This window comes from Vanellus vanellus (genome assembly GCF_965231255.1).
Source record: "Vanellus vanellus genome assembly, chromosome: 2".
NCBI lineage: Eukaryota > Metazoa > Chordata > Aves > Charadriiformes > Charadriidae > Vanellus > Vanellus vanellus.
The window spans coordinates 6713446-6740981 of NC_138906.1; the positions used below are offsets into that span (position 1 = coordinate 6713446).

A 27536-nucleotide genomic window follows, 5' to 3' on the forward strand; every position below is an offset into this window, starting at 1 on the left:
TAGCAAGTAAATCATGCCAACAGATTGTTCTCTGCAAACTGGCTTATTTTTGTAATTAGCAAGACGTTAAAGCTGTAACTGCATAGAAAGCGATCTGGGGAAGGAGTTAACATAAAAGAATTAGTAAGCAAAATGTAATACTTATTGTTTGATAACATTTGTGTTGATTGAATTGGTTTTTGGACAGTTTGTTGTCTGCAATAGTTGTTTTTTTCTGCAGCATCATAAAACGGGAGAGAAACTCAGCAGGTGTGCACAGTAAGGGTAGTAAGGTGTGTGTTTTTGGGGGGAGCAGCGCTTTTTGGGAATCACATCTGCATGGCCAGGTGGACCTGATGGAGAAGTCTTGCTGGGACTAAAGCCATCCTGCTCATCACCAGAAACTGCCAGTATTTCCCTTGCTTTATTTTGCTTTTCTCCTTTGTTTTCCAGTTATATGAAAATTACGGCGTCACCATGAGCGGAGTATTGAAAAGGAAGTACGAAGAGCTGGGGGATGACTGTACCTACTGCTCCTCCTCCTCCTGCTCCCCCCTCTCCTCCTCGGCATCCTCGGGCTGGGAGTCGGACGAGGAGAGCTCCCACGGAGATCCCAAGCCCAGCTCTGCCTTAACGCCCAGCTTCACCCGTGAGTATCTCTGGCAGCCCCTTTCCCGGGATCAGACATGTCTCTGTGTGGTTTTTTTGTAGCATGGTGGTGGGGCACGACCTTGCAGAGACCCCCTCGGAGCACACCTTTACAGGTGGAAGCGACCGTAATGTCAGCTCCCTGTCATTATACCAATTTATCTTGTTTTTATAATTGGCCAGCGTCTTCAGGGTAGTCTTCCTCAGCCCTTCCTTCCAGAATTTATCATTTCTTTATAAGGATTTTGCCGAAGTCAAAAGAAACCCAAAGACCTGTGTTTGCAGAGGCATGCAGGTCCCTCCAAACCAGTGCTGTAGGACCATCCCACCATCCCTCATTGCCCTATCAAGTTATTCCATAGGCAAAAACTAAACAGGCAGCAAAGGCCCATAGCACTGGTTTTTAAAAATGATTAACCAGTAGCGTAATTACCATTTCAGAACTCATTTCCTACGTAAGTTGGGTGCTTTGCCAAAGAACATGACACGTTTGACATTGCCTCCGCTGTTGGTAACGATAAATGCTGTTTTGTTTTCTGCAGCAATATCAGTTTTGAGAGCTTTTAGGAAAACATATAGAAGACAAGGCTGTAAAATCCTTTATCTGCCATGCGAAGGGAGAAATAAAAAATACAATAGGGGAGCATCTTCGCGGAGGAGAAATAGTCCAACCTAGTAAATTATACTGAACACCCACTGTATATAGCAGTTAAGGTCCACTTAGCAGACATACACAAACACGCAGCGGTCTGAAAAGGCTTTAGAAGTCTTGTAATAATAAAGAGTCTCATTCTTGCTTGTCTTCCCAGGTTTTGTGACAAAACAATGAACTTTTTGTATTCTCTGGCTCAATTGGAAAAGGGTCAGGAATGGGAAAACAATTTCAGAGGGGGGGAGGAGGGGTGCAGGGAGGGAGAAGCAAATGCCAAAGTGCAGCAGCTCAGCCCATAGATGAGCGCGGTGGTTAACTTGCCTTTTGATAAAGAGCTAATGTTTTAGAAGACTGAGTCAAGGTTATTATGAAAACGTGACGCGCAGTGCAAAGATATCATCAAAGCGACTGCAGAGCCCGGTGTGAAACCCTCAGCTATTTAGCAGAAGCTGCTGACACAGCTGGGTGAACCCTTTTCTTTTCTTTTTTTTTTTTTTTTTTTTTTTTTTCCATGTGAAACTGAAATGCTATATTTTGGCAAGTGAAACGTGGGTGCAGCTGACCCACGTCTTGCACTTTCCCAGCCGAACCAGCCGAGCCCCTCGGGTTTTCGGCACTCCTAGCGGTGGGCTCCCCGCGGCCGGGCTGCATGCAGCTCTGCCGTCCGACGAGCGGGGCTCAGACCTCAGCTCTGCCGGAGTCACCCATCCTTTCTGGGTTGGTTTTTTTTTTTTTTTTTTCCCCCCCATGTTCTCCATGGTGTGGCAACCAAGACATCCACGCACCAGCTGAGAATGGGACCAAAAATACCGCCACCACCGAATCTGTGCGTAGCTGACTCTCGTTGCTGACACGCTCACGCAGCAGAAAAAGCAGCTCTGTAACCCATCACCGCTGCGTCGCGCTTTGCTTTCTGTGGCCAGAGACGTTCGTGGAAACTCGTTGACTCTGAAACTGCCCTGGCTAATTAGGCTACCTCCGTCTGCTTCATTTGCACGTGCAAATGTGCAGAACCAGGTATCTCTGGAGAGGCTCCACTCTAAGTGGTGTGTAGCGTGGTTCAGCAGCTTAAGATAAACCGGAGTCATGTTATTGCCATGTTTACCCTGGGATCACCTGCGTAAAGATTAACATCTTTGCAGCTGCTCTCAAACGAGTCTCTTGAGAATAAACTTATAGATTCATAGTTCCTCCCAGTGGATGGTGAAAGGAAGTACCAGAAAAACAGCCGTTTTGGTTATTTTCTGCCCTGCCACAAAAGCTGGAGGCCACATAGCGCTGGAGTGTCGGTGCTGTGGCATCCCAGGAGTGGGCCACGAGCTCCTGAACGTGGGGCAGGGTGCTTGGGTTTAGAGCAAGACAGGCTTGTAGGATGGTTTGTCGCTTGTTCGTTATGCTCTGCTGCACGTGAAGGGTAAGCAAATGTATGTTTCCTCGAGGAAGTCAGGCAGGAAGGAGAAGCAGCAGCTTTTCTTTGGGTGAATTTGATCAGTGACTCCGACGCGTCGGGTCTTGGCTTAGTTCCCTCGCCATCCTCATCCCACCTTTCCAGCGTTGGATCCTAAAACACCAGAAGCCATCAAGCGATGTTGTAACCTTGTCCCACCATGTCCCCGTTGAGAGAGTAATTGCAAGTCCTGCCTGTTTGTAATATTTACAGTGTGTTTGCAATGTTTCTATCCTGCCTGCAGGATGGCAGTACTGACTTTGTGCTTTTTTCTTCTTTCTTCCCCCCCCCGTTTTTAGCCACGTCTATCCTGAAGAAATCCAAGCGACTAAAGAAGAACAATGTGGAGTTTGACCGGGTCACTGTGTTTTACTTCCCACGCTGCCAGGGGTTCACGAGCGTGCCTAGTCGCGGGGGCTGTACCCTGGGGATGGTGAGCAAACACAGCTCCTCCCGGCAGTTCACGCTAGCGGAGTTTTCAAAGGAGCAGGAAAACGTTCGTCGGGAGAAACTCGAAGAGAAATTAAAAGAGGAGAAGTTGGAAGCGCTGAAATGGAAAGTGAGTAGGAGCGTGGGGTGGTGAGGAGCTGGTGGATGTCCATAGTTAACAGTCAGTTTTTAGTAGGAGCCTCTGTGAGACCTGGGGGGCATCATTCCGTAACCCTGTTTGGATCTCCAGAAAACACAAGCTCTGCTGCGGGATTTTCAGCTCAGTTCTCCACTTTTGAGAGGTGGTGGAAAAGATGCTGAATTCTACATGTTGGGTGTCTGTCAAGTGTTTGGGGGCTTTGACGTAGATTTTGGTCCTGGGGTTGGCCACCGTGGGGAAGAGATCTATCTTTTCTTCTTCATCCTGACCCGGAGGTGCTGATGGCTCTGTGTCCCCAACAGTTCCCTAATTCTTTACCCATTTTTTTTTTTGCCCTCAGCTGACCATGAATGGCACTAAGGAGTCAGAGGAGGCCAACCAGCTCACTATTGAAGACATCTCCGATGACGACATCGACGTCAGCAACATGGACCTGGAGGACGGCTTCTTCCTCCAGCCCTACCCCGCTAAGAAGAGACGCGCGCTGCTGAAAGCCGTGGGGGTGAAGAAGATCGACAAGGAGGAGAAGCGGGAGCTGCACAACATCCGCCTGTCCCGGGAGGACTGCGGCTGCGACTGCCGGGAGGTCTGCGACCCGGAGACATGCAGCTGCAGCTTGGCAGGCATTAAATGTCAGGTACTGCCCTCGCCTCTGCGCACGGGGGAAAAGCCATCCCTCTGGCTGATGTGTACGTTAAAGCGGGGGGGGGTTTGAGCAAACAGGACAGAGCAGCCTGCAAAACGCATCTATTCCCACCTGCGATGGGAGTAAAGCAGGCGAGAAAAGCTCTTGGAGAAGATCCCCAGGCTGCGAGGCAGGCAGACGCTGCTGGAAAGCCTCCGCTTCCCAAATCCCACCTGCAGCCGTCCCTGCGCTGCTGCTGCAGCCGTGGGGACGTGCCTGCGCTCGCAGCGGGAAGGCGCCCACCCCCTCCGTCCCTGCCAGACTCACACCCGCTTGGTGCGGCAGGCGGAGGGAGATGGGCCGCGTGGGGGTGTCTTGGCCAACAAAGGCTTTGTGCTCCTCGCGCGAGGCTGTGATTTCTCCTCCTTCCTCTGATTTTATTTTTTTTTTTTTTTTTTTTTTTCCCCTTGGTGTGTATCACAACTCCCACCACGCTCAGGCGAAGGTGGGAGTGTCAGCTGAGCGTCAGCCCACAGCCAGCTCTGCAGACCACCTGCAAAGTGGGATAATCCCTCGGTATTCAATTAGCGTGCTATAGTTTTCATTTTATTTTTCACGGGTGCCTGCCCAGCTGTGTTTGGGGAGCCATATTCCCTATTTGAGGTGCCGCTGGCGCCCTCCATGCCGTGGTTGCAGGCTGGGGGTGTTGTAGGGTGGGTGTGCACAGACGGACGGGCGCACACAAGCGGACGGGTGCTCCGTGTGCCTGTCACATCCCCCCCTTCGAGCAGCTGCTGCTAAGAGGGACATAAAGGTGCCGCAGGTGCCCGTTGAGCAACTCATCCTTATCTTGGCGAGGGGCAGAAGCTCACGATGTGGATCAGGTATTAAACATCCTGATGCAACATGTGAAAACTCACGTTTGCCCCCTTGTGTCTCCTTTTTGGGGCATATTTTCGTTCTTTTGGAACCTTTTTAACTTTCTTCGGTTGTACTGAAATCCAACTTTTTTATCACAACCCTTCAAAAGAGCAGGGTGTCTTTTATTATTTTCTTTTTTCTTTTTTTTAAGTGTGCTTTTAAACCCTTCAGCTGTTACTTGGTTTCTGGGGGCGGGTGAGTCGCGGGCGGTTTCAATTTTTGCGCCGCCAGCTTCGGTCCTAACCCTCTGCCTCTGCTTCTCGCCGTGCCAGATGGATCACACCTCCTTCCCCTGCGGCTGCACCAAGGACGGCTGCGGCAACACCGAGGGCAGGATCGAGTTCAACCAGGCCCGTGTGCAGACCCACTTTATCCACACCATCATGAAGCTGGAGCTGGAGAAGCAGCAGCAGAGCAACGAGAAGGCGGCAGAGGCCGAGCCCCCTTTTCGGGAGCGGCTCCCACCGTTGGGATGCGCGGCGGGGAAGGGCTCCTTGGAGGAGCGTGCGGTGCCACTGGCACCCGCCTTCCAGTTCAGCCCCGACCTCGAGGCCCTGGGGGAAAACAGCTGCAGCAGCGACATGACGGACTCCTCCATCTCCTCCCACCCCAGCGAGGACCTGGAGGAGCCCTACGAGAGCCTCCCCTCCGACAAATCCCAGTCAGACGTGGACGACGACGGCTTGGCACGCATCCTCCACTTCAACGACTCGGATGCCGAGGAAGAGAGTGGCCGTGGCCAAGATGACCTGAGCTGTTTCCACCCCGCTGACTTCTTCATCGAGGACCACGGCAGCGAGGCCAAGCCTGTCCCCGGCCACTTGTCCCACCTCTCCGAGTGCCTGGACGAGAATGCCAACCAGGATGGCGGGGGTTTGCTGGAGGATGCTGCCCACGCGCGGTGCGATGGGCTGTCCTGCTGCGCCTCATCCCCGGCCGAGCCCTGCTCCAAGAGCTACGCCGACCTCAGCCTTTCCTCTGACTCCTTGGATTTCTTCCAGTCCTTCTCGGACTATAACTTGGGACCTCTTTACAACTCCTTAAAGGAGTACGAGAACCTCGATAACTTCTCAGCGTTACAGTTTCAGTTGCCTAATTTCCCTGGCTTCCCGCAAGCCGGAGATCAGGGCTCCTGTTTATTGGAGTCCCTCATCGGTTTGTCCGAATCTGTCCCCGAAACCCCGGCCCCTTTCACAGACAATCAACTTTTGGAGGATGCCATCAAATCATCGCTGATGGAGACGGTGAAAGTGTGAAATGCCCGTTTGGCTCGGGCGGCAAGGACCAGCTCTGAAAGGAAAACCGAAGAACTGTTGGACGGGCAAACTTTCACCAAAAGGATGATGTGCTACTCAAAGATAAGGAGGAAAAAACAAAAAACCCCCAACTTTCTAAGCAAACAAACTATTTTTGGTCTTTATAGAACGTGGACGTTTTGACATACTGCACCTACAATCAGTTCTCTTGCTGTTTGTGCAAAAATTTCTAAACTTTCATGGTGGGGTGGGGAGGGGAGGGAGGGAAAAAGACTTTCACGCGTGAATTTCCTTGTGTTTTGTATGAAAAGACCTGTCAAGAAGTACTCCTCGCTAACGTTGCCAGTCGTACACACAGCCCCTTCTAGAAACGTTTCCGTGTTGCAGGAACTTTTTATGACAACTTTTTGAAGCTGTATTTATTGTGAAAATTTGTGGTTTGCGTAAGAGTTAGCCCAACACACTCTTATGTTTAAATCGGACAAGGTTTACAGAAGAGATCCGTACACTATATACATAATCATTCTTCATCTATTTATTGCAAATTCCAGAATTTAACTAGCCACCGAAGCTTGAACTAGCATGAAACCTTATTTAAATTGGTAATACCTCAGATGTATTATGTGTACAATCATTATTATTTTTTTTTTGCATAATATATCTGTATTTATTTATTTGCTACCTGTAGTACATGAATAGCACTGTGGTTTATCGATGACCTGGAAGGGCAATAAGGTCTTCAGCAGCACCCATCCTAAAGATGCCTCTGGTTTCTCTGAGTCTGAAAGGTGGTGGCTTGTTTGGCCATCACTTTGCATTTCTAGAAGAGCCGAATTGCAAGCGGGTGGGAGGGGAGGGACGGGGGGGGCTGTTGGTGCAACATCCTTTGGTCGCTGCCAGCCCTCTAGTAGACACGATGGTGGTGTCTCATCTCCGTGATACTGCTGAAGAGAGGAAAACAAGCAAAGCCCTCAACTATTCATGAAATAACACGAACTAGCTCTATTTAAACAACAAAAAAACCCAACCCAACCCCTTTTCATAAGTTATTTTGTAATTTATTTAATTTCCTAAGGATTTGGCCATGAGATCTTTGACGATCAATTATGGTGCCTGACTATGCAGAGGAACCGGTGGCGGGGGGAGCCTGTAATGGGAAGGATCTTTGCAGCCCTTGGGGGGGGCTTTGGGAGAGCAAACGCTGTGCTCACACTCCCCATCGAGCGCTCCTCAGGGCTCCCCGATGTCAAGGGTATCGCAGCTCCAAAATCTAGTGGGTCAGACTGTTTATACTTTTTTTTTTTTTTTTTAAAATATACGTAAATCAGGTGAATCTAGTAAAACAGATGGATATGAAGGTTATTAGGTTATTTATCCTTTGAGTACAGTTTTAGAGGGAAGAAAAGGTAACACCTGAAAACAAAGCTGAAAAACTTGAAGCCTTTTTGTTTTCTAAAATGAGAGAAATCATTGTGTTTAGGGAGGATATTGGGGGCCTTCTTGGCCTGTTCCTATTTAAATCAGTCTGAGAACATGACACTATTTGGCCACGCGATGTAACTGGACATCAAATCTGTATGTCAGTGATACACTAAGTGCCTATGCCAGCGGTATGAAGGAAAAAAATAATATATATTAAAAAAAAAAAAAAGGACTTTAAAACCTACCAGCTTTAAATTCCCCCTTGGAAAATGTGAGATTTGGTGATAGGAGTGATTCCTGGCATTGCTGGCACTGGGGGGAGGCTGTGGGAGCTCCCAAGGGGTGCAGAGACACCCGGATGGGGGGGGGGGGGGAATACCCCAAAATGTGGATTTGAGGATTCTTCCGTTGGCTGAACTGTTTACATCCCCCATGATACGGACGGTGCTCTTTGGTACCTGCTGTCCCACAGGCGCCTCGTGCAAACCTGCTGGCAATTTAGGAAACTTCTGGCGTACGAATATGGCAAAGTCTGGGTTTTTGATTGGTTGGTTTGTTTTTTTTTTTTAGTCATTATTGTTACTATTTAATTGTACGTCTTCTCTCGTATTGAGCCGGTCAACTTAGAAGCGGAGCTGACCTGCCGCGGCCGTGAGCGGGTGCTCGCCCCGCGCTCGCCGCCGCATCCTCCCGCAAAGCATCATCCTGGGGTCCTCCCCGCCGGGCAGGAGGGCGACTGGAGGAATACTACTGGCAGATGGAGGATTTCCTGGATTTTTATATATATATATATATATATTTTATTTTTTTTTTATTGTTGTCCTCGTTTCTTTAGACTGAAAAATCCCCTTCAGTTATTTCCTAGGTGGTAGTTTCTATCCTTCAGACTGCATCAAAAATACTGACAGTTGGAAGTCTGGTACTGTTCTGTATTTATTGGCACTAATATATTTTATAACATTCCTAGGTGTCTCTGCATATATATATTTATATATATAAAATATATACTTATATTTTATATATATACACACTTTTTTTTAATGAATGACGGGGATGGACTCCTGCCTTTGTGGATTTTTTTTTCTATAATTTATTCTTATTTGTGTTGGTGCCAAAAAAAAAAAAAAAGATTTTTTCTCTTTTTTTTTTTTTTCCCCAGGGCACTGAATTGTAAATATATAATTTTTTTTCTTCTTGGTATCTGTGTAAAAAGTTGCCTGTTAAACAGTTTAAAAACTGGGTATTTATTGACACAATCTGTAATTATCTAATGTATTGATTGAAACACTTTGGTTTCAACATAGCTTTATTTTAGCTTTCTTTGTGTATATATTGTGATTATGTTGCTTAAAGGTACAAGTTAAAAAAATGCTTTATTTTTACCTTATCCATTTGCATTTGTTTATAAAAAAGCATATTTGTCTACAGCTGCTGTCTCTCATTTCATCAAAGCAATATGAAGAAATTTCCATTACACTTTCAATAAAAGAATTTTGTTTGAATTCGGCAGTGCCTTTGCCCTGTTTGTCCTTTACCGTGGCTCAAAAATTTGGATGATAGTTGTGCACGCTGCATTGTATATCCTAGCTGTCCTTTTGTTTGTTTGGTTTTGGCTTTTTTGACCCCTTTTTGAAGCTAATGGGTGCCCTGGGTTCCCACCCCAAGTGTTAAGATGGGAGCATCCTACCAGGGCAGCCCTTGTCCCAGCCTGGTGTCCTCCAAGAGGCTTCTCCTGAGCTTGGGAACCCTCATTGCTTTTCTCCCCACTCCCAAAAGCAGCTCAGGGAAGAGCATCCCCGTGCCTTCGTGTGGGGGAAAGGCATGGAGGGACCCTGGGGGACTGAGCACCAGCATGGGGCTGGTCCCATAGTAGGAAACCAGCCACAGTGTCAGTCCCCAGAGTGAAGGGGACATCCGGAGTAGACATGAACCTGAGGCAGCTTGTCCATCCCTGCAAAGCCCTCCTCCGTGCGTGGCAGCTGGGTATGCCAAGAGGGGGGGACTTCCCAAAATAGCCTCCAAGGCGTCCCCAGGTCCATCACAGCCTCAGTGTCACCTGAACACTGAAACGAAGTGAGGAACACTACCAAAGCCTTGGGACGTCACATGGGAGAAGCTCTTGGGGCAGCTGGAGATGCACGAGGGGTGCCCCAAAGTCCTTCTGAGTTCATCCAGGGATGGGTCTCCTCGCAGAAGGGCACCCAGTGGCAGCCCCTGCTTTCAAATTTTAAGCTAAACCAACATGTTTTAGCTGGGAGAGAGTCTGGGCTGGCAAGAGCAGGTTCTCCCAGGGCTGGGACTAGAAGGGACCTTCATGGCAATTTGCTTAATTAATTTGAGGGCAGAAGTGTGATGCAACCTCCTGCTTAGCAGAACAAGACCCGCGTCCTAGAGAGCATCTCCTGAGCCTCCCAAGGTGTCTCCAGCCACTCAGCCATGCTATTGCAATGTCCCCGGCGCATCGCCTTGTGGTGCCATGTGACAATCGTCCTCTTCACGTTGCTTCCTTCTCCTCCAGTGTCACTCTGTGCCAAAGTGCTATATTTTTGTTGTTGTTTTCCTTAAAAAATGTGCATGGGGCTGGGACACAGCTGGTGTTTCCCAAGCTGCTTTGCCTTGCGGATGGTGGCTGCGCCTCTCCACAGGACGATGGGAAAGACAGTGGTGGGGGCAGCATCCCCATCAACAGGAAGCATTTAGGAGAAATGGAAAACCCTCAGGAATCTCTGGAAAACCCTTTTCCCCACGGGCTACAAACCATTTCTCATCGCCCGGCGGCACCCCTGGGACCTGGAAGGGTGCAGCCACAAAGAAGCATCGCCACGATCCTGCGCCCCAGGGGGAAAGCAGAGAAAATACTCTCGGTCTTGGCAACAGCAGGGAAATCAGAAAGGGGGGAGAGGCTGCGAGCCGGCCCACGGGGCAAGGGAAAAGCTGATTAAATCCCAGAAACCTGCATGGGGAAACACACACCTACCTCACGGGCTGGTGCACGGCCGCGCGGGCGTAAATCTCAGCGTTGACCTGAGATCAAGGGGAATGGGCCCAGGAATGCCATTGTCCAGTTTTCCGTGGGGAGCCCATCTCTGAAGGTCACCCTCTGCCCCCCAGAGCAGAGAAGCTCAATTAATTGAATAAACTATTTGTTACTAATTATTTGCTTGGCTGCAAAAGCAGCAATATTGAATAGAGGCCCATTTTTTTGTTTGTTCGTTTTATTTTATAGGGTTTATGGCTATAATTCCCTCTTATGTTAGTTACTCTCTGACTGAGAGGAGAAGACCCCCCCAGCACATGGCTCCAGCTGCCACACTGGTGGCTTTTCAGCTCATGGCAATGGCTTTGTGCCATGCCCTGGCGAAGGGCATCACTGCCGGGGGTCCTGCCACCCCCCCAAAGAGACAGTGCCGAAACTGCCCCGAGGTGTCGCATCCCATCGGGCATGCCTGCGGGGAAAGCGGCAGAGTTTCTAACAGCCTCTTTGTGCCAAGAGGAGTTCATGTTTGCCTTGAAGAGTGAGGCAGGAGACGCCCTGGAGGAGCTTCCCTGGCTGGTTGGGGACTGTCCCTCTGCAAGGCGCTGATGTTCAGCCCACGGCCACTCCGCTTTTTTTACAGGGCTGCATCTTCAAAGGGGTGACACCAGCTGCCACCCCCAATTTGCACCCTGGCCATGGAAGGGTTGAGGCCAGCTGATTTTCCGCACGCACGGGGATGGACATGCCCCAACCCGGTGACACAGAGCCGCAACTCACACCCCGTTTGACAGCGGGCGGTGGTGCTCCTTCCCATTCCTGGGAATCGGTGATCCAATGACCCCAATTAAACCCGTCTGTGCACTCCCCACCTTGTTTAGGTCTTCATCACCCTCTTTATTTTCATTTATTTTCTTTTTTTCCCTCCATAAGGCCACCCTGTACGCCTCGCCTGTAACACCCAGAGGCACACAGTTACTCATCGCCTGCTTTCGTTTCATTTTTAGGTGCCTACAGGAGTTGAACCGTGCGTGTAGCCACCAGACTAGAAAGCATTTCTCCCCGGGTGGCGGAGCAGCCTCCGGTAAAGGGATGAGTCATTTGGTGACCGGCGACCGGCGGGGACAGGGACGAGCTGAGACACGAGACTTGGCTCCTCCAGACCTGGCGCCACACGGGAATAAGACACCCGAGGACATTTCTTGGCAGGAACAGCTATAAAATGACGGGTAGAATGGACTTTTATCTCCAGCAGGGAAAAAAAAAAACGACCTAGGAGCTCCAGGGCAAGGTGAGGGCAGGGGTGGTGGCTCTGCGGCACTGGGGACATTTCTGTAGGGTCAGATCCTGCACGCAAAGGGCTTGTGTCCACTTGGGAGGTGGGAGCGTTGGGAAAAAAAAACACCTTTTCTCATAATTTTTCCAGCTGAGAGAGGAAAAAGGCAGGTTTGCAGCGCACGGCTGAGCAGGAGGTTGCCGCAGGACTTCTGCAAAGGCAATAAAAAGTGACCTCGGTGGTGCCTCTGCGTCCCCGCTGGCCCCAAGACCTCTGTCACTGCAAACAGACGCTTTTTCCGCTCCTGCGCGGGCATCTTCCACGGGGCTGAGCAGACGTCTGTGGGTGCTGAGGTTCTAACTCGGACCTGGCGATCGGCTTGGCTTTCCTGTAAAAAAAAAAATCGGCAATCGTTGACGCGTTCCTGCGGACTGTTTGAGTTTATTCTGTCAATGCTATGGGATGGGGGAGAAAGAAGTTCCGCTGTCATTCCTCATTCTTCGGGGTAATGGTGTTCAACATCACAGAAAACCTCATCACGCTGTAAAGAAGTGTCCTCTCCGCCAAATCGAGCCAAATTACCCATCAAGATAAAAGCGGTTTGACTTCTGCACCGTGTGAGGGCCCCTCTGCGGTCACCCACCTCTGGAGGAGCTGTGAGTCCTCAGCGTCTGGGGAAACGGGGGGTGCTAAATGTACCGAATAAATGTCAGTATTCCAGTTTCAGTGTTGTCCTTCCATAAACCAGCAAAAAATTCCTGTTTTGCCAGGGCCATGGCTAAAGTGAGGATTCAGATAAGTAGTTAATAGAGAGAACCGAGTTTTCTCCTTCACAGCTATGACCATGAGGAGTTTTCAATGCTGCTTAATCCCCTCATTGCCACCAGCTTGTTTCGTACCTCCAAGCTGGCTGCCGAGTGGCAGTATTGCCACCTACCGGCATTTTGCCTCAGTCGGCTAAGTTGCTCTTGGGCAACGCTTGTCCTCCTCCGTGGGACCAGAGACGCCATGTATCTCACTGAGATATCATATAGACACAAAATAAAATAAGGCTTAAATGGCCCGCTGGGGTCTGGAAGAGAGGTGGGGATGTCTTGGGGCTTGGCTGCGTTTCCATGCCTGGCTGGAGGAAACCATCTCCAGAAGGTAAATGGTCAAAAAAAACCCCCATGGATGCACCAACATTTTGGCCAGGGAAGCTGAGTGAGGGACCAAACCACCTCTGGCAGGACATGCCCTGACTCCATCACATCCGTAGGTGCATGAAACCCACCAATGGGGCAATATCTGTGAACAGCAGTGCTGAAATATTTGGGCATGAGCGCGGAGGCTGTGAAGACTTTCAGGTCAGTCCAACCGAGGAGGCTGAAAGGGTCAAGATGCAGTGGGGACCCAATTCCTTGGGTTCCACATGAGCCACACACCAGGGTAAAACTTTCCAGGAGAACCCTGTCACCAGGATGAATAACATAAAAAGATCTCCCTCCAACATAAACCTGCTCCGCTGAGATACCCAGTGTAGGAAACTATTATCTATTACACTTCCCTGGAAATAAATACTTGGATACTACTTTGGAGTAAATAGAGATGAGAACTTAATGGTCCTTAAGTGCTTTTCATAGCCAAAGCATCCCAAAGTGCTTTCCGGTAATTAAGGCTGAATAACTGTCAGGAGGAGAGGGAGCCTGTTGTAGTCATACTCCCAAATACCCATCATTTTTGCCTTCAAGTGAGTGAGCAAGGGAACGGTTGGCTGAAGGAGTGGTACAAATTCGACTAGAGATTTTGGGGGTTATTCTGATAAAGAGAAGCAACCCCAGGGTAGGATTCGGATGAGGAGATGTCCATAACCAGAACATCTCTATTCAGCTGTGGTGTGATTGAGGGTCCCATCACTGAGCGTATCCCTGTGTGACTCTCACGCTCCCCAGCTCTGTTGTGTTTTGGGCCAGCTGAGATGCTCAGGTGTATAAAGACATCCCCATGGGGCTAGTGGAGATGACATGGGACCTCAGGAGAGCTGTTTGAAGCAGCAGCAGGACGGAATGGGATATCCTCAGATATCCCTGATGGCACTGGCCACTGTGTTTGATCCTTATACCCCCAAAACTGTGTTTCTCAGCATCTGCAGCCTTACCTCCCTCACGTAGCTCAAGGTGTTGTGGCCAGTCGTACACCTTATCGGAGCACCCTACTCCTGGTGGGACCAGCCCCAGGAGATAAGGCTCCTGTTGCCACCGTTGTCTCCTTTTTCTGCTCCCCATAAAGACATGAGGAGCACCAGTTTTCCAAAATCTACATTTTTCCCTGGTTTAGCTGCATCCCCACCACCCAGCTTCGGAGAAAAGGACGGGAACACGGGAACATTATATATGAGCATCACAGTGCTGTGCCCAGCTGTGTTCTCCCAATACGGTTGGATATTATATCGCCGTGACACCTATTATCTTCACACAGTAACACCGGCGTGCGGCACTGCGTTTTCCGTGGGCTTCCCGAGGTGTGCTCCTGGGAGCACAGCTTTGCCCGGCGGCGCCGGGGAACAAGTAGCTGTGGAAAGGCTCTCGGATAGCGAGAGGCAAACGAGGCTCAGGGGGAGCGCACGCACCCTGTCCGTGTGCTGCCAGGCTATCGCCTTCCTCTCATCCTACGCAATAAATCACGGCTGAGCAGCACAAGCTGTTCCTGTCATCGAAACACGGAAAGAAACGCTCCTTCTTGGCACCGAGGAGGTGATAATGACCCTGAATTAGAGCTGTACGTCTCCAGCACCTGATTCTCCTGCTCCTGCGGGCGCAGCCTGATGTTCCTCCTCCTGGCTGTTGCAGGAACGGGTCCAGGTCTTGCTCACGCAGAGGGAGGATTTAAAGGAGCCATGTCCAGCCTGGCTTTCGGAGCAGCGTGGGACAAGAGGTTTCGAGCACCCGATGGCCACGGCTGCCCCGTGGAGACCAGGGGCAGCTGCAGAGCCGCGGGCAGAAGCAGGGACAGCCTGTCACCATGTCAGGGGACGAACAGGGGATGGCTGTGGCATTTTGGGTGGTGGCAAGGCACGTGCGTACTTGTGTAAATTGCTAACGCGGTCCTGGGAGTGCTTTTGGCCCAGGGAACAGCAACGTCCCCGACGGTTCCCAGCTCTGCTCAGCCCAGGCCAGGGATGGAGGCTGATGAGTTTGGGACGGGGTGTGACATCCTCAAATCCCCCCACGACCCATGCACTGAGCACACAGGGTTTGACCCCCCCAGCCCAGCCAGCAGGCACCGCAACGCCACCAGCCGCCCTAACACTGCTCTTCGCAGCAGCTGAGTAGTGTTTGGGAGTGGTGCTGGGGGGGTCCCTTTAAAAATCTCATTTCCCAAAGCCTTTGATGTGTGTCTTTTTAATTCCTTTTGAAACTCAAAGGGAAACGCTTGAATACAGTCTGGCCAAGATCTCAGGTGCCAGCGTGCTCCTGCCACTTGGCTCCTAAGGGGACCTTTTAGGGGCGTCACTCCATCGCTGAGCCGAACAGATCCAGGCTCCTCCACGTGAAGTTAAATATTTGAACTTGATGTTGCAGCAGAAACCACATGTGCTGTCTTAAAAGGAGCAAGAACCATTCAGTAATATTACAGGGCAGGAAAGCTGAGATGTGGGGGGGTTTAACTTGTCAGGAAAGGAGAATTGCCAAACTACAGAGCGCCCAGGAGACATCACCAAGTGCGGTCCCGTACAGCAGAGAGCTAAAAATACAGCTGGGGCTCCTCCACTCCTTTACAAACCTTAAAGAAAGCGCCACTGGTTTTGTTTTCGTTTGTGCTTGCCGTAATAAGGAAGATTTATGTGTGTGCAAATCGGACTTCTGGATAAGGGCGGCGAAAAGCATCTCCTGTGTGTCATTGCTTATCTGTGTGCCTGCAAGCAACCACGAAGGACAGAGTGCAAGGCTGCGTGCGAGCCATTTTAACACTCACCGCCCACAAAACTCCTTTAGCAGTGGGTGATAACTGTGTCGGATATTCCTTCGGTTTGGCAATGCCCTCTAGTGGCTTTTGGAGAGAAGAAACGTGCGTTTGCCCCTCCCAAAAAAGAAGATTTTGCAAAAATACTGCTGTGCTCTCGGTGTGTGGTGAGGAGAGATGGGACATAGGTAGTTTAAAATGGAAAAAGAGCTAAATCAAAATCCTTCACTCATAAATGCTCACCCAGCGAAAGGGAAGAGGGAAGGCTGTGAGATTCCTCACGTGTTCCTTGAAGATGGCATTGTAGTTCATCAAAAGAGATCTCGCTTTATTGTGCACGTACATCTCCCTGTCTTCCTCCTTTCCTCCTTCCCTCCCTTTACTGACCCCGCTGTGTGTCTAACAGGAACATGGCTTTTATTTGGAAATATGTGCTGCAGATCGGCTTGCCCAGCTGGCTACACTAGGGGCTCCGGCGTGTCCAACAGCGCAGGGGATTGTTTTACACTGAATTTATTCTTCCTCAGTAGGAAAGCACCCTCCAGAAATACCTTTTTCTATGCACTGAGTCTTAGAAAATGAATTAAAAAAATACTCATCCTGCACAGAGAGAGTTTAAGAATAAGTTAGATGGATCATGGTTTCTATGGGTTGAGTTTGCCAACACACCTGAGGCAGATATCCTCTGTATGAGCAGCGATGTATTGAAGCTGTTTGTTTAGGAATATAAAGAGAACCCAGTTCTGCAAGCAAAACCTCTGCTGGTTGATGTGAATAGGATAGGATAGGATAGGATAGGATAGGATAGGATAGGATAGGATAGGATAGGATAGATGAGAACAGCATAGAACAGAACAAAACAGTTGGAAGGGACCTACAACAATCACTTAGTCCAACTGCCTGACCAATTCAGGGCTGACCAAAAGTTAAAGCGTGTTATTAAGGGCATTGTCCAAATGTCTCTTAAACACTGACAGGCTTGGGGCATTGACCACCTCTCCAGGAAGCCTATTCCAGTGTTTGACCACCCTCTTGATATAGAAGTGCTTCCCAATGTCCACTCTAAACCCCCCGATGCATCTTTGAACCATTTCCATGTGTCATAAAATCACAGAATCACAGAATCGTTTAAGTTGGAAAAGACCTGTAAGATCATTGAGTCCAACCATGAACCTAGTGCTGCCAAGTCCACCACAAAACCACGTCCCTCAGCACCACATCTACCTGTATTTTAAAAACCTCCAGGGACGGTGACTCCACCACTTCCCTGGGCATCCTGTTCTAGTGCTTGACAACCCTTTCTGTGAAGAAATTTTTCCTAATACCCATCCTAAATCTTCGCTGGTGCAACTTGAGGCCATTTCCTCTTGTCCTGTCGCCTGTTACTTAGGAGAAGAGATTGACCCCCACCTCTCTACAACCTCCTTGCAGGGAGCTGTAGAGAGTGATAAGGTCTCCCCTCAGCCTCCTTTTCTCCAAACAGGACAAGCCCAAAGTCCTCAGCTGCTCCTCACAGGACATTCTTCCCAGCCCCGTCACCAGCTTTGTTACCCTCCTTGGGACACATTCAAGGACCTGAACATCCTTAAATTGTGGGGCCCAGAACTGCACACAGCACTCTAGCTGAGGCTGCACCAACGCTGAACACAGCGGGATGATCGCCTCTCTTGACGGGCTGGTCATGCCGTGTTTGATGCACCCCGGGATGCGGTTTGCCCTCTTGGCTGCCAGGGCCCTCTGCTGACTCCTGTTGAGCCTGCTCCCACCAGCTACCACAGACCCCTTTCTGCAGGGCTGCTCTCCAGCCACCCCTCTCCCAATTTATACCTGTGCTGGGCACTGTCACACCATTGCTCTGCTCCCACTGAGCTGACCAACTTCGCCGCTGGTGGGGTTATCCCTAAGGAATCCCTCAGTGTGGAAAAACCCATCATGGTCATTTTCTGCAAGGTGGCTTTGGTGCCAAAATGACAGCCCTGATGAGCCATGCTTGGCTGCCCACAGCCCAGCTCCAAATTTAGGACACTCGTCGGCTGATGTTGTCGTTACAAGCTGCGGCGTCTGCTGGAGCCTCCTGCCCCGCTGACCGGGTCTGCGCCGGTGCCTAAGGCTGAGCAAACGCAGCAACAGGTCACTGGTTACTATCACTGAGACTTTATTATACTCTTAGCGAAACCTTGCTATTAATAGCCCAAAGAGGTGTAGAAGGGCTGAGAGGAGGGTTAATGAGCAGAGAGACTTCGTTCCAGCTCTTCTCCTATACATGCACCAGTCGATCCTTCTCTAGAAACCCCCGTTATTCATTGTAGTCTGGAAAACAAAAAAGAGGTGATCTCAGTAGAGAGCCAGAGTAACGCATGTCTCCATCCATCCGAAGTTCTCAGAAGAAGGGCTCGTTCCCAGCTGGGCCAGGGGACTGGTCTAACAATCTCTTCCCACCCAGAAAGGTTTATGGACCACGGTAGCCTCCCTCTTCCTTGCAGTGATTTAAAATACCTCTCCCCACCTTTCTTTCCAGCAGGCCCCGGGGTTTACAGCGGTATTTCCACAAAGCCACCCCCCCATGCTTGGGAAACGGCCACTCCTTGTGCCAGACATTGTTTCTGGAGGCGCAGAGCCCGTGGCTCATTCCCAAACGCCAGGCTGAGAGCGCCTGGTGCGGCACTGCAGGACTCGCGCCAGCAGAGATGCTCTACATTCGCCGCATTTCCCATTCACTGCACAGCTCATTCCTTCAGTGGTTTCCTGCAGTAAGGTTTTGTCTGGGTGAATGGTGAGGGTCATTTTTTTGGACATCGAGCCCAGCTCCTGCTTGGCTTGGATTTTGTCCGTGGTGCTCAGCGGGACGTTTCAGCTCCAAGGCAGCAGCTCCTTCCTTACAATTTTTTGACTACACCCAAAATAGCGCCAAATATCCTAATTTTAGACCTTCCCAGATCTCCCAGCTCAACTCCTAATGGTTTAATAAACGAAAGGATTCAGTTCCTCTGGCACTCCCTTGCCCTCATGGGAGATGCATCAGGTTCCCTCGTGGACAACTAAGCAACTTACACTGTAGATCCAGTCCACGTAGGCTGACACACGTGTGAAGACTGTCGGCTTCTTGTAGGTGTTACAGTAAGGAACTAGCCCAAAACTGACAATTCCATGGACTTGCCAGCGGCCGTCTTTGTAACAGTTGAGAGGGCCCCCGGAGTCCCCCTGCATCAGAGGAAGGAGAGGAACATATTAATCCGAGCAACTGAGGAATGACTGGACTTGACTAAGGAGCACCAGTTAGTTAACCACTGTCCTGAACGCCAAAATAAAGATTTGTGCTGCTTTCTTTGCAAAGGGCTGAGCGCTCCCCAGTGGCGTGGGAGCAGAGTCTGCCAAGCACCTCCCAAGATGTTGCAAACATCAGACCCGCTATTTATTATCCCAGTCTACGTGCACATCCACAACCCACCCCACCGCCCCCAGGAAGAGCTAAAACCCTAAATTCCCACCACCACCGCAAACACAGTGACTGGGATCAAACAGTCCAGGGCACGTTGCATCACACACAATCCTGACCAGCAAGGTCCACCCGCACAGCATCTCTGTTAAAATACCAGTGCGCCCTCCAGCTACAGGGAACCAGGCAGAAGGGAAACGCTGGTCCTCTTGTCCTTTGCAAACAAGTGTATTCAAAGGGTCCCGGGATGTTAAGGTGGCGAAAAGGAAAGCAACTCGGGTTGAAATATATGAAAAGATAAAGGCTGTTGCTCGGCTCAGAACCCAGTTTGTCACAAGGTCCTGCCATAATTAAACCACACCAAGAATACACTAAATATCTAGAGACCTATAATTATACTATACCGATAATTGTACTATGTATAATTGTATAACCTGTTTTATTTATATACGTTTCTCTATAATATCCATATATTTACATAATCAAATACGTTAGGTATTTGTCTGGTATTTTTTAAGGGCCCTACACGGTTGCTTTCACCAGAAGCCATCCCTGTAGAGAAGGGAATACAGGCAGAGGTAACAGGTATCCCCCCCAAACCTCCTTGCCTTGATGCTGGGGCCAGCTGGAGCCCCTGGGATAAAGAGGACCTCACAGCATCTTCCTTTTCCACCTAAACCTGGGCCAGATGGTGCTGTTGGACATCACCAAAACTTGCATCAACCTCAGGTGTCCCTGTGAGCAGAGCGGCTGGGGAGGAGAAGGGTGACAAGCAGGGGGGAGCACTGCCTGGCTCAGGGTGCAACATGACAGCAGCATCGAAGGAGCGGTAAGACTTCCCCGCAGCTTCATCCTTTGGATGAGCGCAGAAAGGACTGCCAAAGCCTCAACCTCGTCCCCAGGATCTGGTCAACGGGACACGCTGGTAGAAGAAAGGGCAAAATCTCCCCTCCAAAGTCAGAGGGGAGAGGTGGACCCTGAGGATTTGGAGGTTTTCTCTCTGCTGGCTGCTCTGTAGGGACATGGCGGAACGTGGAGCAGTCTGGTTTAGAAGATATTCAGCAGAAAGCAGCAAAGGGGGCAGGATTTGCAGGAGAGCTGTTGCAGGTGGAGAAATGGCAAAACCAGGCGCCAGCTGAAGGAACAGCAAGGTCAGATAGGGAGGAAAGACAAAGAGGGGAGCTTGAAAATCCTCTGATAATAATAGATCTTACACTGCATCCCGACCTCACGCCATCTCCACCTGCGCAGATCATTGTGGCTTTGTCTTGAGATCCCCACCAGTCGTCCTGGGAGCAGATCTCGTGGTCGACCACCGGCAGCATCACCTCCTGCAGTCTGACTGCACTGTTGCCACCCGCTAGCAGAGAAAGGGTGAGATTTTGGTCCAGCAGCTCCAGCAGTTGAGGAAGGAAGCCCACACACTCCCTCAGGCAGCCTTACTCGCACGGTGGTCCCTCTGAAACCAGGAGGGACCCTCGACACTCCTCCTTCCCTCTTACTTACCACTAACCACCCCCCATCCGGTAATATAGCAGGGATAGTTATTGGGCAAAATTTCTCCTTCAGGTGGAAGCATTCCCAGCTCAACGAACCCATTGTCATAAGCAGGAAAATCCAGGCGCAGTAGGGCAATGTCGTAGCTGAAACAGGTAAAAGACACTTTACTGAAAATCCTGAATTAGTCATAAACCAGATGTGATGCCCTCACTCGTATTTCGTCACTTATCCAGGTCTAGTCTCTGGCGTGGTGATAACCAAGCACCCTGCAAACATCATGAGTATGATGTTGGCCTTATAGTTGTCACAGGTGACAGAAAATCACAGAATCATAGAATGGTTTAGGTTGGAAAGGACCTTGAAGATCATCGAGTTCCAACACCCCTGCCATAGGCAGGGACACCTCCCACTAGAGCAGGTTGCCCAAGGCCACGTCCAGCCTGGCCCTGAACATCTCCAGGGATGGGGCCTCAACAACCTCTCTGGGCAACCTGGGCCAGTGCCTCACCACCCTCACAGTGAAAAACTTCTTCCTAATGTTCAATCTGAACCTGCCCTCTTCCAGTTTAAAGCCATTCCCCTTCATCCTATCGCTACATGCCCGAGTAAAAAGTCCTTCCCCAGCTCTCCTGTAGGCCCCCTTTAGGGACTGGAAGGTCGCAATAAGATCTCCCTGGAGCCTTCTCTTCTGCAGGCTGAACAGCCCCAACTCTTTCAGCCTCTCCTCATAGGAGAGGTGCTCCAGCCCTGGGATCATCCTCATGGCTCTCCTCTGGACACGCTCCAGCAGGTCCATGTCCTTCTTATGTTGGGGACTCCAGAGCTGGATGCCGTACTCCAGGTGGGGTCTCACGAGAGTGGAGTAGAGGGGCAGAAGCACCTCCTTTGACCTGCTGGACATACTTCTTCTGATGCAGCCCAGGATATGGTTGGCCTTCTGGGCTGTGATCGCACATTGCTGTCTCATGTTGAGCTTCTTATCAATCAGCACCCCCAGGTCCTTCTCTTCAGGGCTGCTCTCCAGACATTCCCCGCCCAGCCTGTATTTGTGCTTGGGATTGCCCTGACCCAGATGTAAGACCTTGCCCTTGGCCTTGTTGAACTGCATGAGGTTGGCTTGGGCCCACCTCTGCACCCTGTCCAGGTCCCTCTGGATGGCATCCTTCCCCTCCAGTGTGTCTATCTCGCCAAACAGCTTGGTATCATTGGCAAACTTGCTGAGGGTGCACTCGACCCCACTGTCCATGTCGCCGACAAAGATGTTGAACAGTACAGGTCCCAGTACCGACCCCTGAGGAATGCCACTCGTCACCAGTCTTCACTTGGACATCGAGCTGTTGACCGCAACTCTTTGAGTGCGACCGTCCAGCCAGTTCTTTATCCACCGAGTGGTCCATTTGTCGAATCCATGTCTCTTCAATTTAGAGACCAGGATATTGTGTGGGACAGTGTCAAACGCTTTGCATAAGTCCAAGTAGATGACATGGGTTGCTCTTCCCTTGTCCACTGCCACTGTAACCCCTTCATAGAAGGCCACCAAACTTGTCAGGCTTTGGTAAAGCCATGCTGGCTGTCACCAATCACCTCCTTGTTTTCTGTGTGCCTCAGCAGAGTTTCCAGGAGGATCTGTTCTATGATCTTGCCAGGCACAGAGCAAATACGAGCAAGTAAGAGAGAAGAGGCCACGGCACAGACTGATAAAGAACTAAGAGCACCCAAAAAGCTCCAACTCCTTCAGAAGTACCCAACCTCAGAATTAATTTCTCTGGACCCAGGGTGGACAGGCATGCCTCTCAGGGGGGACTTAAGATGGCCCCTCGGCACTTCCCCATTGGCTTTCCTTCATCAGATGCAAACAGTGGTGTGACTGCTGGAAAACCCCTGAATCTTCTCTACATCCTGCATCCCTCTGTGAGGCCCACCTTGTGCAAAACAGGACTAAGGACATCCACATAGACACCGTGTAACACCTCCAAGAGAGGAGGTCATTTTGGAAATCTCCATTGCATCATCTTCCAGTGCTTCCCACAAATCCAACCTCACTGGGAACTGGACTGAATACACACATACACGCTAGTGGGACAGGGTGCTAACAACCATTCAACAATCTGATGGTATTCAAAATAATTACCCATTGGCAATGTTGTTGGGGTTCCAGCCATTATGAATGAAGACTCTGTCCACGCCAATATAGTACTCGGTGCCATCCACCTCCAAGAGGTTGTGCTCACCCAGAGCCACTCGGTAGGTTGCTCCCTGTGGCCTGAAAACAAATCACAGAATAATTAATGTAAAAACTACTCCCCACCGCTGCATTTGCAGTGTGATTCCTGCACCACTCAGACCTTCCGCCAATGTAATCATTTCTAAAGCACCTTCCACCGGAGGATTTTCAATGGACTGTAGTGAAACGGCCTTAGGAATGCGGTAAATGCCGCCTGCGGTTTGCTGGCGAAGCGAGTGAAGGTGCAGCATCAGCTAATACAGTGCTGAGCCCGTTCTTAAACGAGAATGTTCATTGTGCATCTCTGCCTCTGTCTGAAACAGTGTGAAGGATCAGCTCGTTACACTTTATTGTAAGTACATTCACTGGAGGCATGAGTAATTAAAGAGGAGCGTTCGCGTGTTGGCGTCACGCTGTATCGTTTAGGCGGTGCACATTAGACATACTGCAGAGCACATCGTACAACACGGCCCGTGAGCTACGAAACATGCCTTCCGTCCCATCTCCCCGGCCCTGTGCAGGTTCCTCAGGATGCAAACCCATTTGAAACGCTCTCATTCATGAAAATGCCCCTCCTCTCATGCAAATCAGCAATCAGCTTGATTACCGCTCCCAGGAAGTCAGCAATTAATGCACAAAATCAAGGCTAAAGCAAACAAGAGTTTTACAGTTCCCCTGATTAAGTGCGCGGCGAGATGTCCAGCTGTGCACGGAAGGGCACCAGTGGGGAGCTCAGAGGGTGTGAAGGGTCCGGCTCCCATCTGCAGCAAGAATGAGGAGTGGAACAAGAGTTTTAACGCTTTTTACCCTACTCACATGCTGAGGCAATGGGCCGCGGTCATGACCCATTTGCTGCTGATAAGGGTTCCACCGCAGATGTGAGAGTAATACCCCGGGGAGTCAGCATAGGCAATCTGAAGCGACACCTGGATGAAACGACAACATATTTTACACCCAAGCCACGCCATGCCTCTGCAGAAATGGTGTGTGTGGCTTTGGACAGTGAAAGCTGTCCTTTATCTCACTGTTATTTCAAGTATAAGGCTTATTTTTCCAAGTAGAAGGCATTACCTGCCACTTCCAGCTGTTTGGTTGGGCCTCGTGGCCTCCAATTACTCGCCCGGTCAGCACATCCTCCTGAAGAGCATCCCTTAGGGGACTTCCAGAGATTGCCCCTAACCACACAAAAAAAGGAGTGCGATTTGCGATGTGGATTCCTAACCAGCTACTGCCAGCAACAAGCCCGTGCTGTGCAGGGCAGCCAGCGAAGCGAGTCTGAAAGATCAAGTGATTGAGGCTTCCACATGGTGCCACTGTGACCGCTCTCCATCCTGGAGGCTGTCTTTAAAGCCTCCGTGGTTGAAAAATACCATAAACAGGCTTCAAGGTGCAAAGCTCTCCTATAAGTTGACTTCTGTTCCCCATAGTCCCTACAACCCCACCGTGACTGCCAGGTGGTTGTGCACCAACCTAAATCCCCTTTTTTGGGGGGTGTAGGTTCCCCTCCCTCAGAGCACCACCAGGTCTTTCTCATGGAGATCTTCTTACCTCAATAGAGAAAATCCCTTCCAGCCAGAATAATTGTGTCCACATTAGGTTCTGCCCTAGCACAGTAACTGCTGCGAGAAAAATTTATATGCCCCTATTCTGCACCACTTAGAGATTGAGAGGTTCACCCTTTCCCAGTCAAATACTGCAATTGCAACTTACTCAGGCAACAAAGAAGCAGCAGATACTGGAGCATCTTTAATGGAGTAGTAGCATTTTTCCAGGAAAAAATTCTTTTTATACTAAAATATCTGATAAGAAGCTGTGTCTAAAATGGTGATTAATACAATGTATCTTGTGATTAATACAATTTATCTATACTCATAACTGATTAAGCTGATCAAGAGTGTTCTCTAAGTGGAAAAAAAAAAAAGGGGGAACAGCAACCTGCGCAAGGTAGAGCCCAAGGTTATGCAAACACCTCCGCACTGCTTCGTTCCCACAGGGCCGTGAAGCAGGAAAAAAAACTGATATATTTGGAGCGCTCTGGGATCAAGTGAAAAACAAAACGATGCAAACCCAGGCTCAAGAAGCCAACACTTCAGACTAGTAATTGTTGATGCACATGATGTATTCCCTTGCAAGGAATTTATCTGTCAGCCCAGCTGTCTTCTGCTCCATGTAACAGCAACTGTGTTTTGTCAACTAGATATAAAGAGCAACAGCAAACGGGAAGAAGTGTAACCACTGAGAGTGGTTCAACCTTGGCTGGACATGTTAAACTGACCTTGGTTGGACACACCAGTCCTTTTTTAGGATCTTTTTCTGCTCCCTCCTCCATGCTGAATGAGTTTTCCTCTGCTTGCCCCAAAACGTTGGCTCACAGTGGCAGAAGGGGAAGGAGAGAGCTGGGTTATAGCCAAAGGGGATGCTGCAGCTGGAAGAGACCTGGGCTGCCTCTGAGGAATGGAAAAAGTCCCATAAACACAGAATGGTTAAGGTTGGAGGCCTGGAGGTCACCTGGTCCAACCCACCTGCTCAAGCAGGGCCACTGAGACCTGGTTGCCCAGGACCATGTCCAGACAGCTTTTGACTGTCTCCAAGGATGGAGACTCCACAACCACCCTGGACAACTTGTGTCAGTGCTTTGTTGCCCCCTCAGTAGAAAAGGGTTTCCGGATGTTCAGAGGGAACCTCCTGTGTTTCAGTTTGTGCCCATGGCCTCTGGTCCCATCACTGGGCACCATTGTCTGGCTCCATCCTCTGTGCACCCTCCTTTCAGGTATTTATATACATCAATGAGATCCTTCCTGAGCCTTCTCTTCTCCAGGCTGAACAGTCCCAGCTCACTCAGCTTTTCCTCATGGGAGAGGTGCTCCAGTCCCTTCAGCATCTTTGTGGCCCTTTGCTGGACTCTGCCCAGTATGTCCCCATGTTTTTTCTACTGGGGAGCTCAGAACTGGACCCAGTAATCCAGATGTCACCCCACCAGTGCTGAGTAGAGCGGAAAGATCATCTCCGTTGAACCTGCTGGTAATACTTTGCTTTATGCAGCCCAGGATACCATTTGCCTTCTTTGCAGCAAGGGTACGCTGCTGGCTTATGTTCAACTTGGTGTCCACCAGGACTCCCAGGTCCCACCACCTCCCATAAGTGTGGTGAAACAGTAGCTCAGGTTGCCCAGAGAGAGGTAGTAGACGCCCCATCCCTGGGAACATTCAAGGTCAGGTTGGACGGGGCTCTGAGCAACCTGATCTAGCTGAAGATGTCCCTGCTCATTGCAGGGGGGTTAGACTAGACCTTTAAAGGTCCCTTCCAACCCAAACTATTCCATGATCCTATGATTCTCTTCTGACACGCTGCTTTCCAGCAGCTTGGGACAGGCAGTAGGTAGGGGAGGCCCCAGGCAATATGGCCGAGACTTGCATCCCATCTTTGACAGTGGCCCTGATGTAGCACTGCAGAAAAAAAAAAAAAATATAGAAGCCTTTGTAATGGATAACTTTTTGCTGGGGGGAAGGATGTTTTGCCTTTTTATATCCCCATTAACTGCAATCCCCTAACCATTTTATACTTGAGGAGCATGATGATGTATATCCATTTAATGGTGTAAGGCATCTGTCTGGGAGCATAGCAGATGCAGTGGTTCTTCAGTTAAATGTAAAATACAGCCCTACTTCGCGTACCTAGTGATGAAGAAAACAAGAGATGCCTGTAGCTGGTGGAAACCCAGAGACTTGTTTCCATGATCAGGGGAAATCCCCTTGGGACACACTGGCCATCCATGGGTGGGCAGTAATACTCACCTTCAACTTCAAATGCAGCCAGAGACCAGCTGGCAAGTGAAAAAGGAAGAGTTAAGGAAACAAATTGGAGAAGATAGCAAGGCTCAACCACCCAGGTGTGCTAATGGGATCTACTGTCTGTGGAATGGATACGGTAGGACCAGGGCCTTTTCCATATCATCCCAACAGTCCTCTTTAACAAATCCTTCCTATTTTACTGGAAGCAATAAAAATTTCGGTGTGATATTTCAGCACTGAGACCTTCTTTAAGTCGTTGAACGCTTTTTCCCCCTTACATCATAGATCATTTTTAGCTTCCAGTTAGTTTTGGCTAGGAGGTCAGAAAGTGGCCTCCTAGCCAAACAGTCTCTTCACTCACTTTCACTACATTCATCATCCTTGTTAGACCTGGCAAACTCACTCATTTTTCTATCGCTAATTTATTTTTCCAAAGTCTTTATGTGTTCCTTACACACAATTTTGTTGAAGAACATTGTTGTTTGTTTATTCTCCTCTTGGACATCATGCCATTTAGCTTGAGTAATTGTTTGTCCATAATCTGTACTCTACAGCAATGCACACGGTATCGTACTCAATTTGCAGCTGAGTGGCTTTGATGTTGGGCTGTGTTGTAATGCCCAAAGGAGAAATAAATTACACTGAGGATGATGAATTACAGATGTTTTCAGAATTCCTCCACTTCAGACATTGTTTAGGCATAGAGCTCTTGAGGGACTGTCTGTGTTTTGCTCTGGGCTCTACATACGTAATTTGTGGAAGAGGTGAACCTATGGGACACGTGTGAATGGTGAGAGGGGAGTTCAGGCATTGGGACTCTGAAGCTGTCCCATGTACAAGCACTTGCCAGGGTG

At 49.7% G+C, this 27536-nt stretch overlaps 2 protein-coding genes across 2 annotated transcripts; one reads left to right on the plus strand and one right to left on the minus strand.

The window, feature by feature from the left end:
* Positions 1 to 456: 456 nt before the first annotated feature.
* CSRNP1 (cysteine and serine rich nuclear protein 1) lies at positions 457 to 6316 on the plus strand (the record flags this gene model as incomplete). The annotated part of the gene is made up of 4 exons (XM_082479369.1): positions 457 to 628; positions 3026 to 3285; positions 3656 to 3952; positions 5134 to 6316. The coding sequence occupies 4 exons, from the start codon at positions 457 to 459 to the stop codon at positions 6115 to 6117; spliced, it is 1713 nt and encodes a 570-aa protein (XP_082335495.1). The 3' UTR covers positions 6118 to 6316.
* A 4973-nt stretch (positions 6317 to 11289) lies between these two features.
* LOC309669156 (elastase-1-like) lies at positions 11290 to 24635 on the minus strand (the record flags this gene model as incomplete). Its single annotated transcript, XM_082479760.1, has 9 exons — positions 11290 to 11465; positions 12024 to 12177; positions 18783 to 18932; positions 20382 to 20527; positions 20674 to 20810; positions 22799 to 22930; positions 23708 to 23817; positions 23963 to 24066; positions 24602 to 24635. 9 exons carry the CDS (start codon positions 24633 to 24635, stop codon positions 11290 to 11292), a joined length of 1143 nt encoding a protein of 380 aa, XP_082335886.1.
* Positions 24636 to 27536: the final 2901 nt, after the last annotated feature.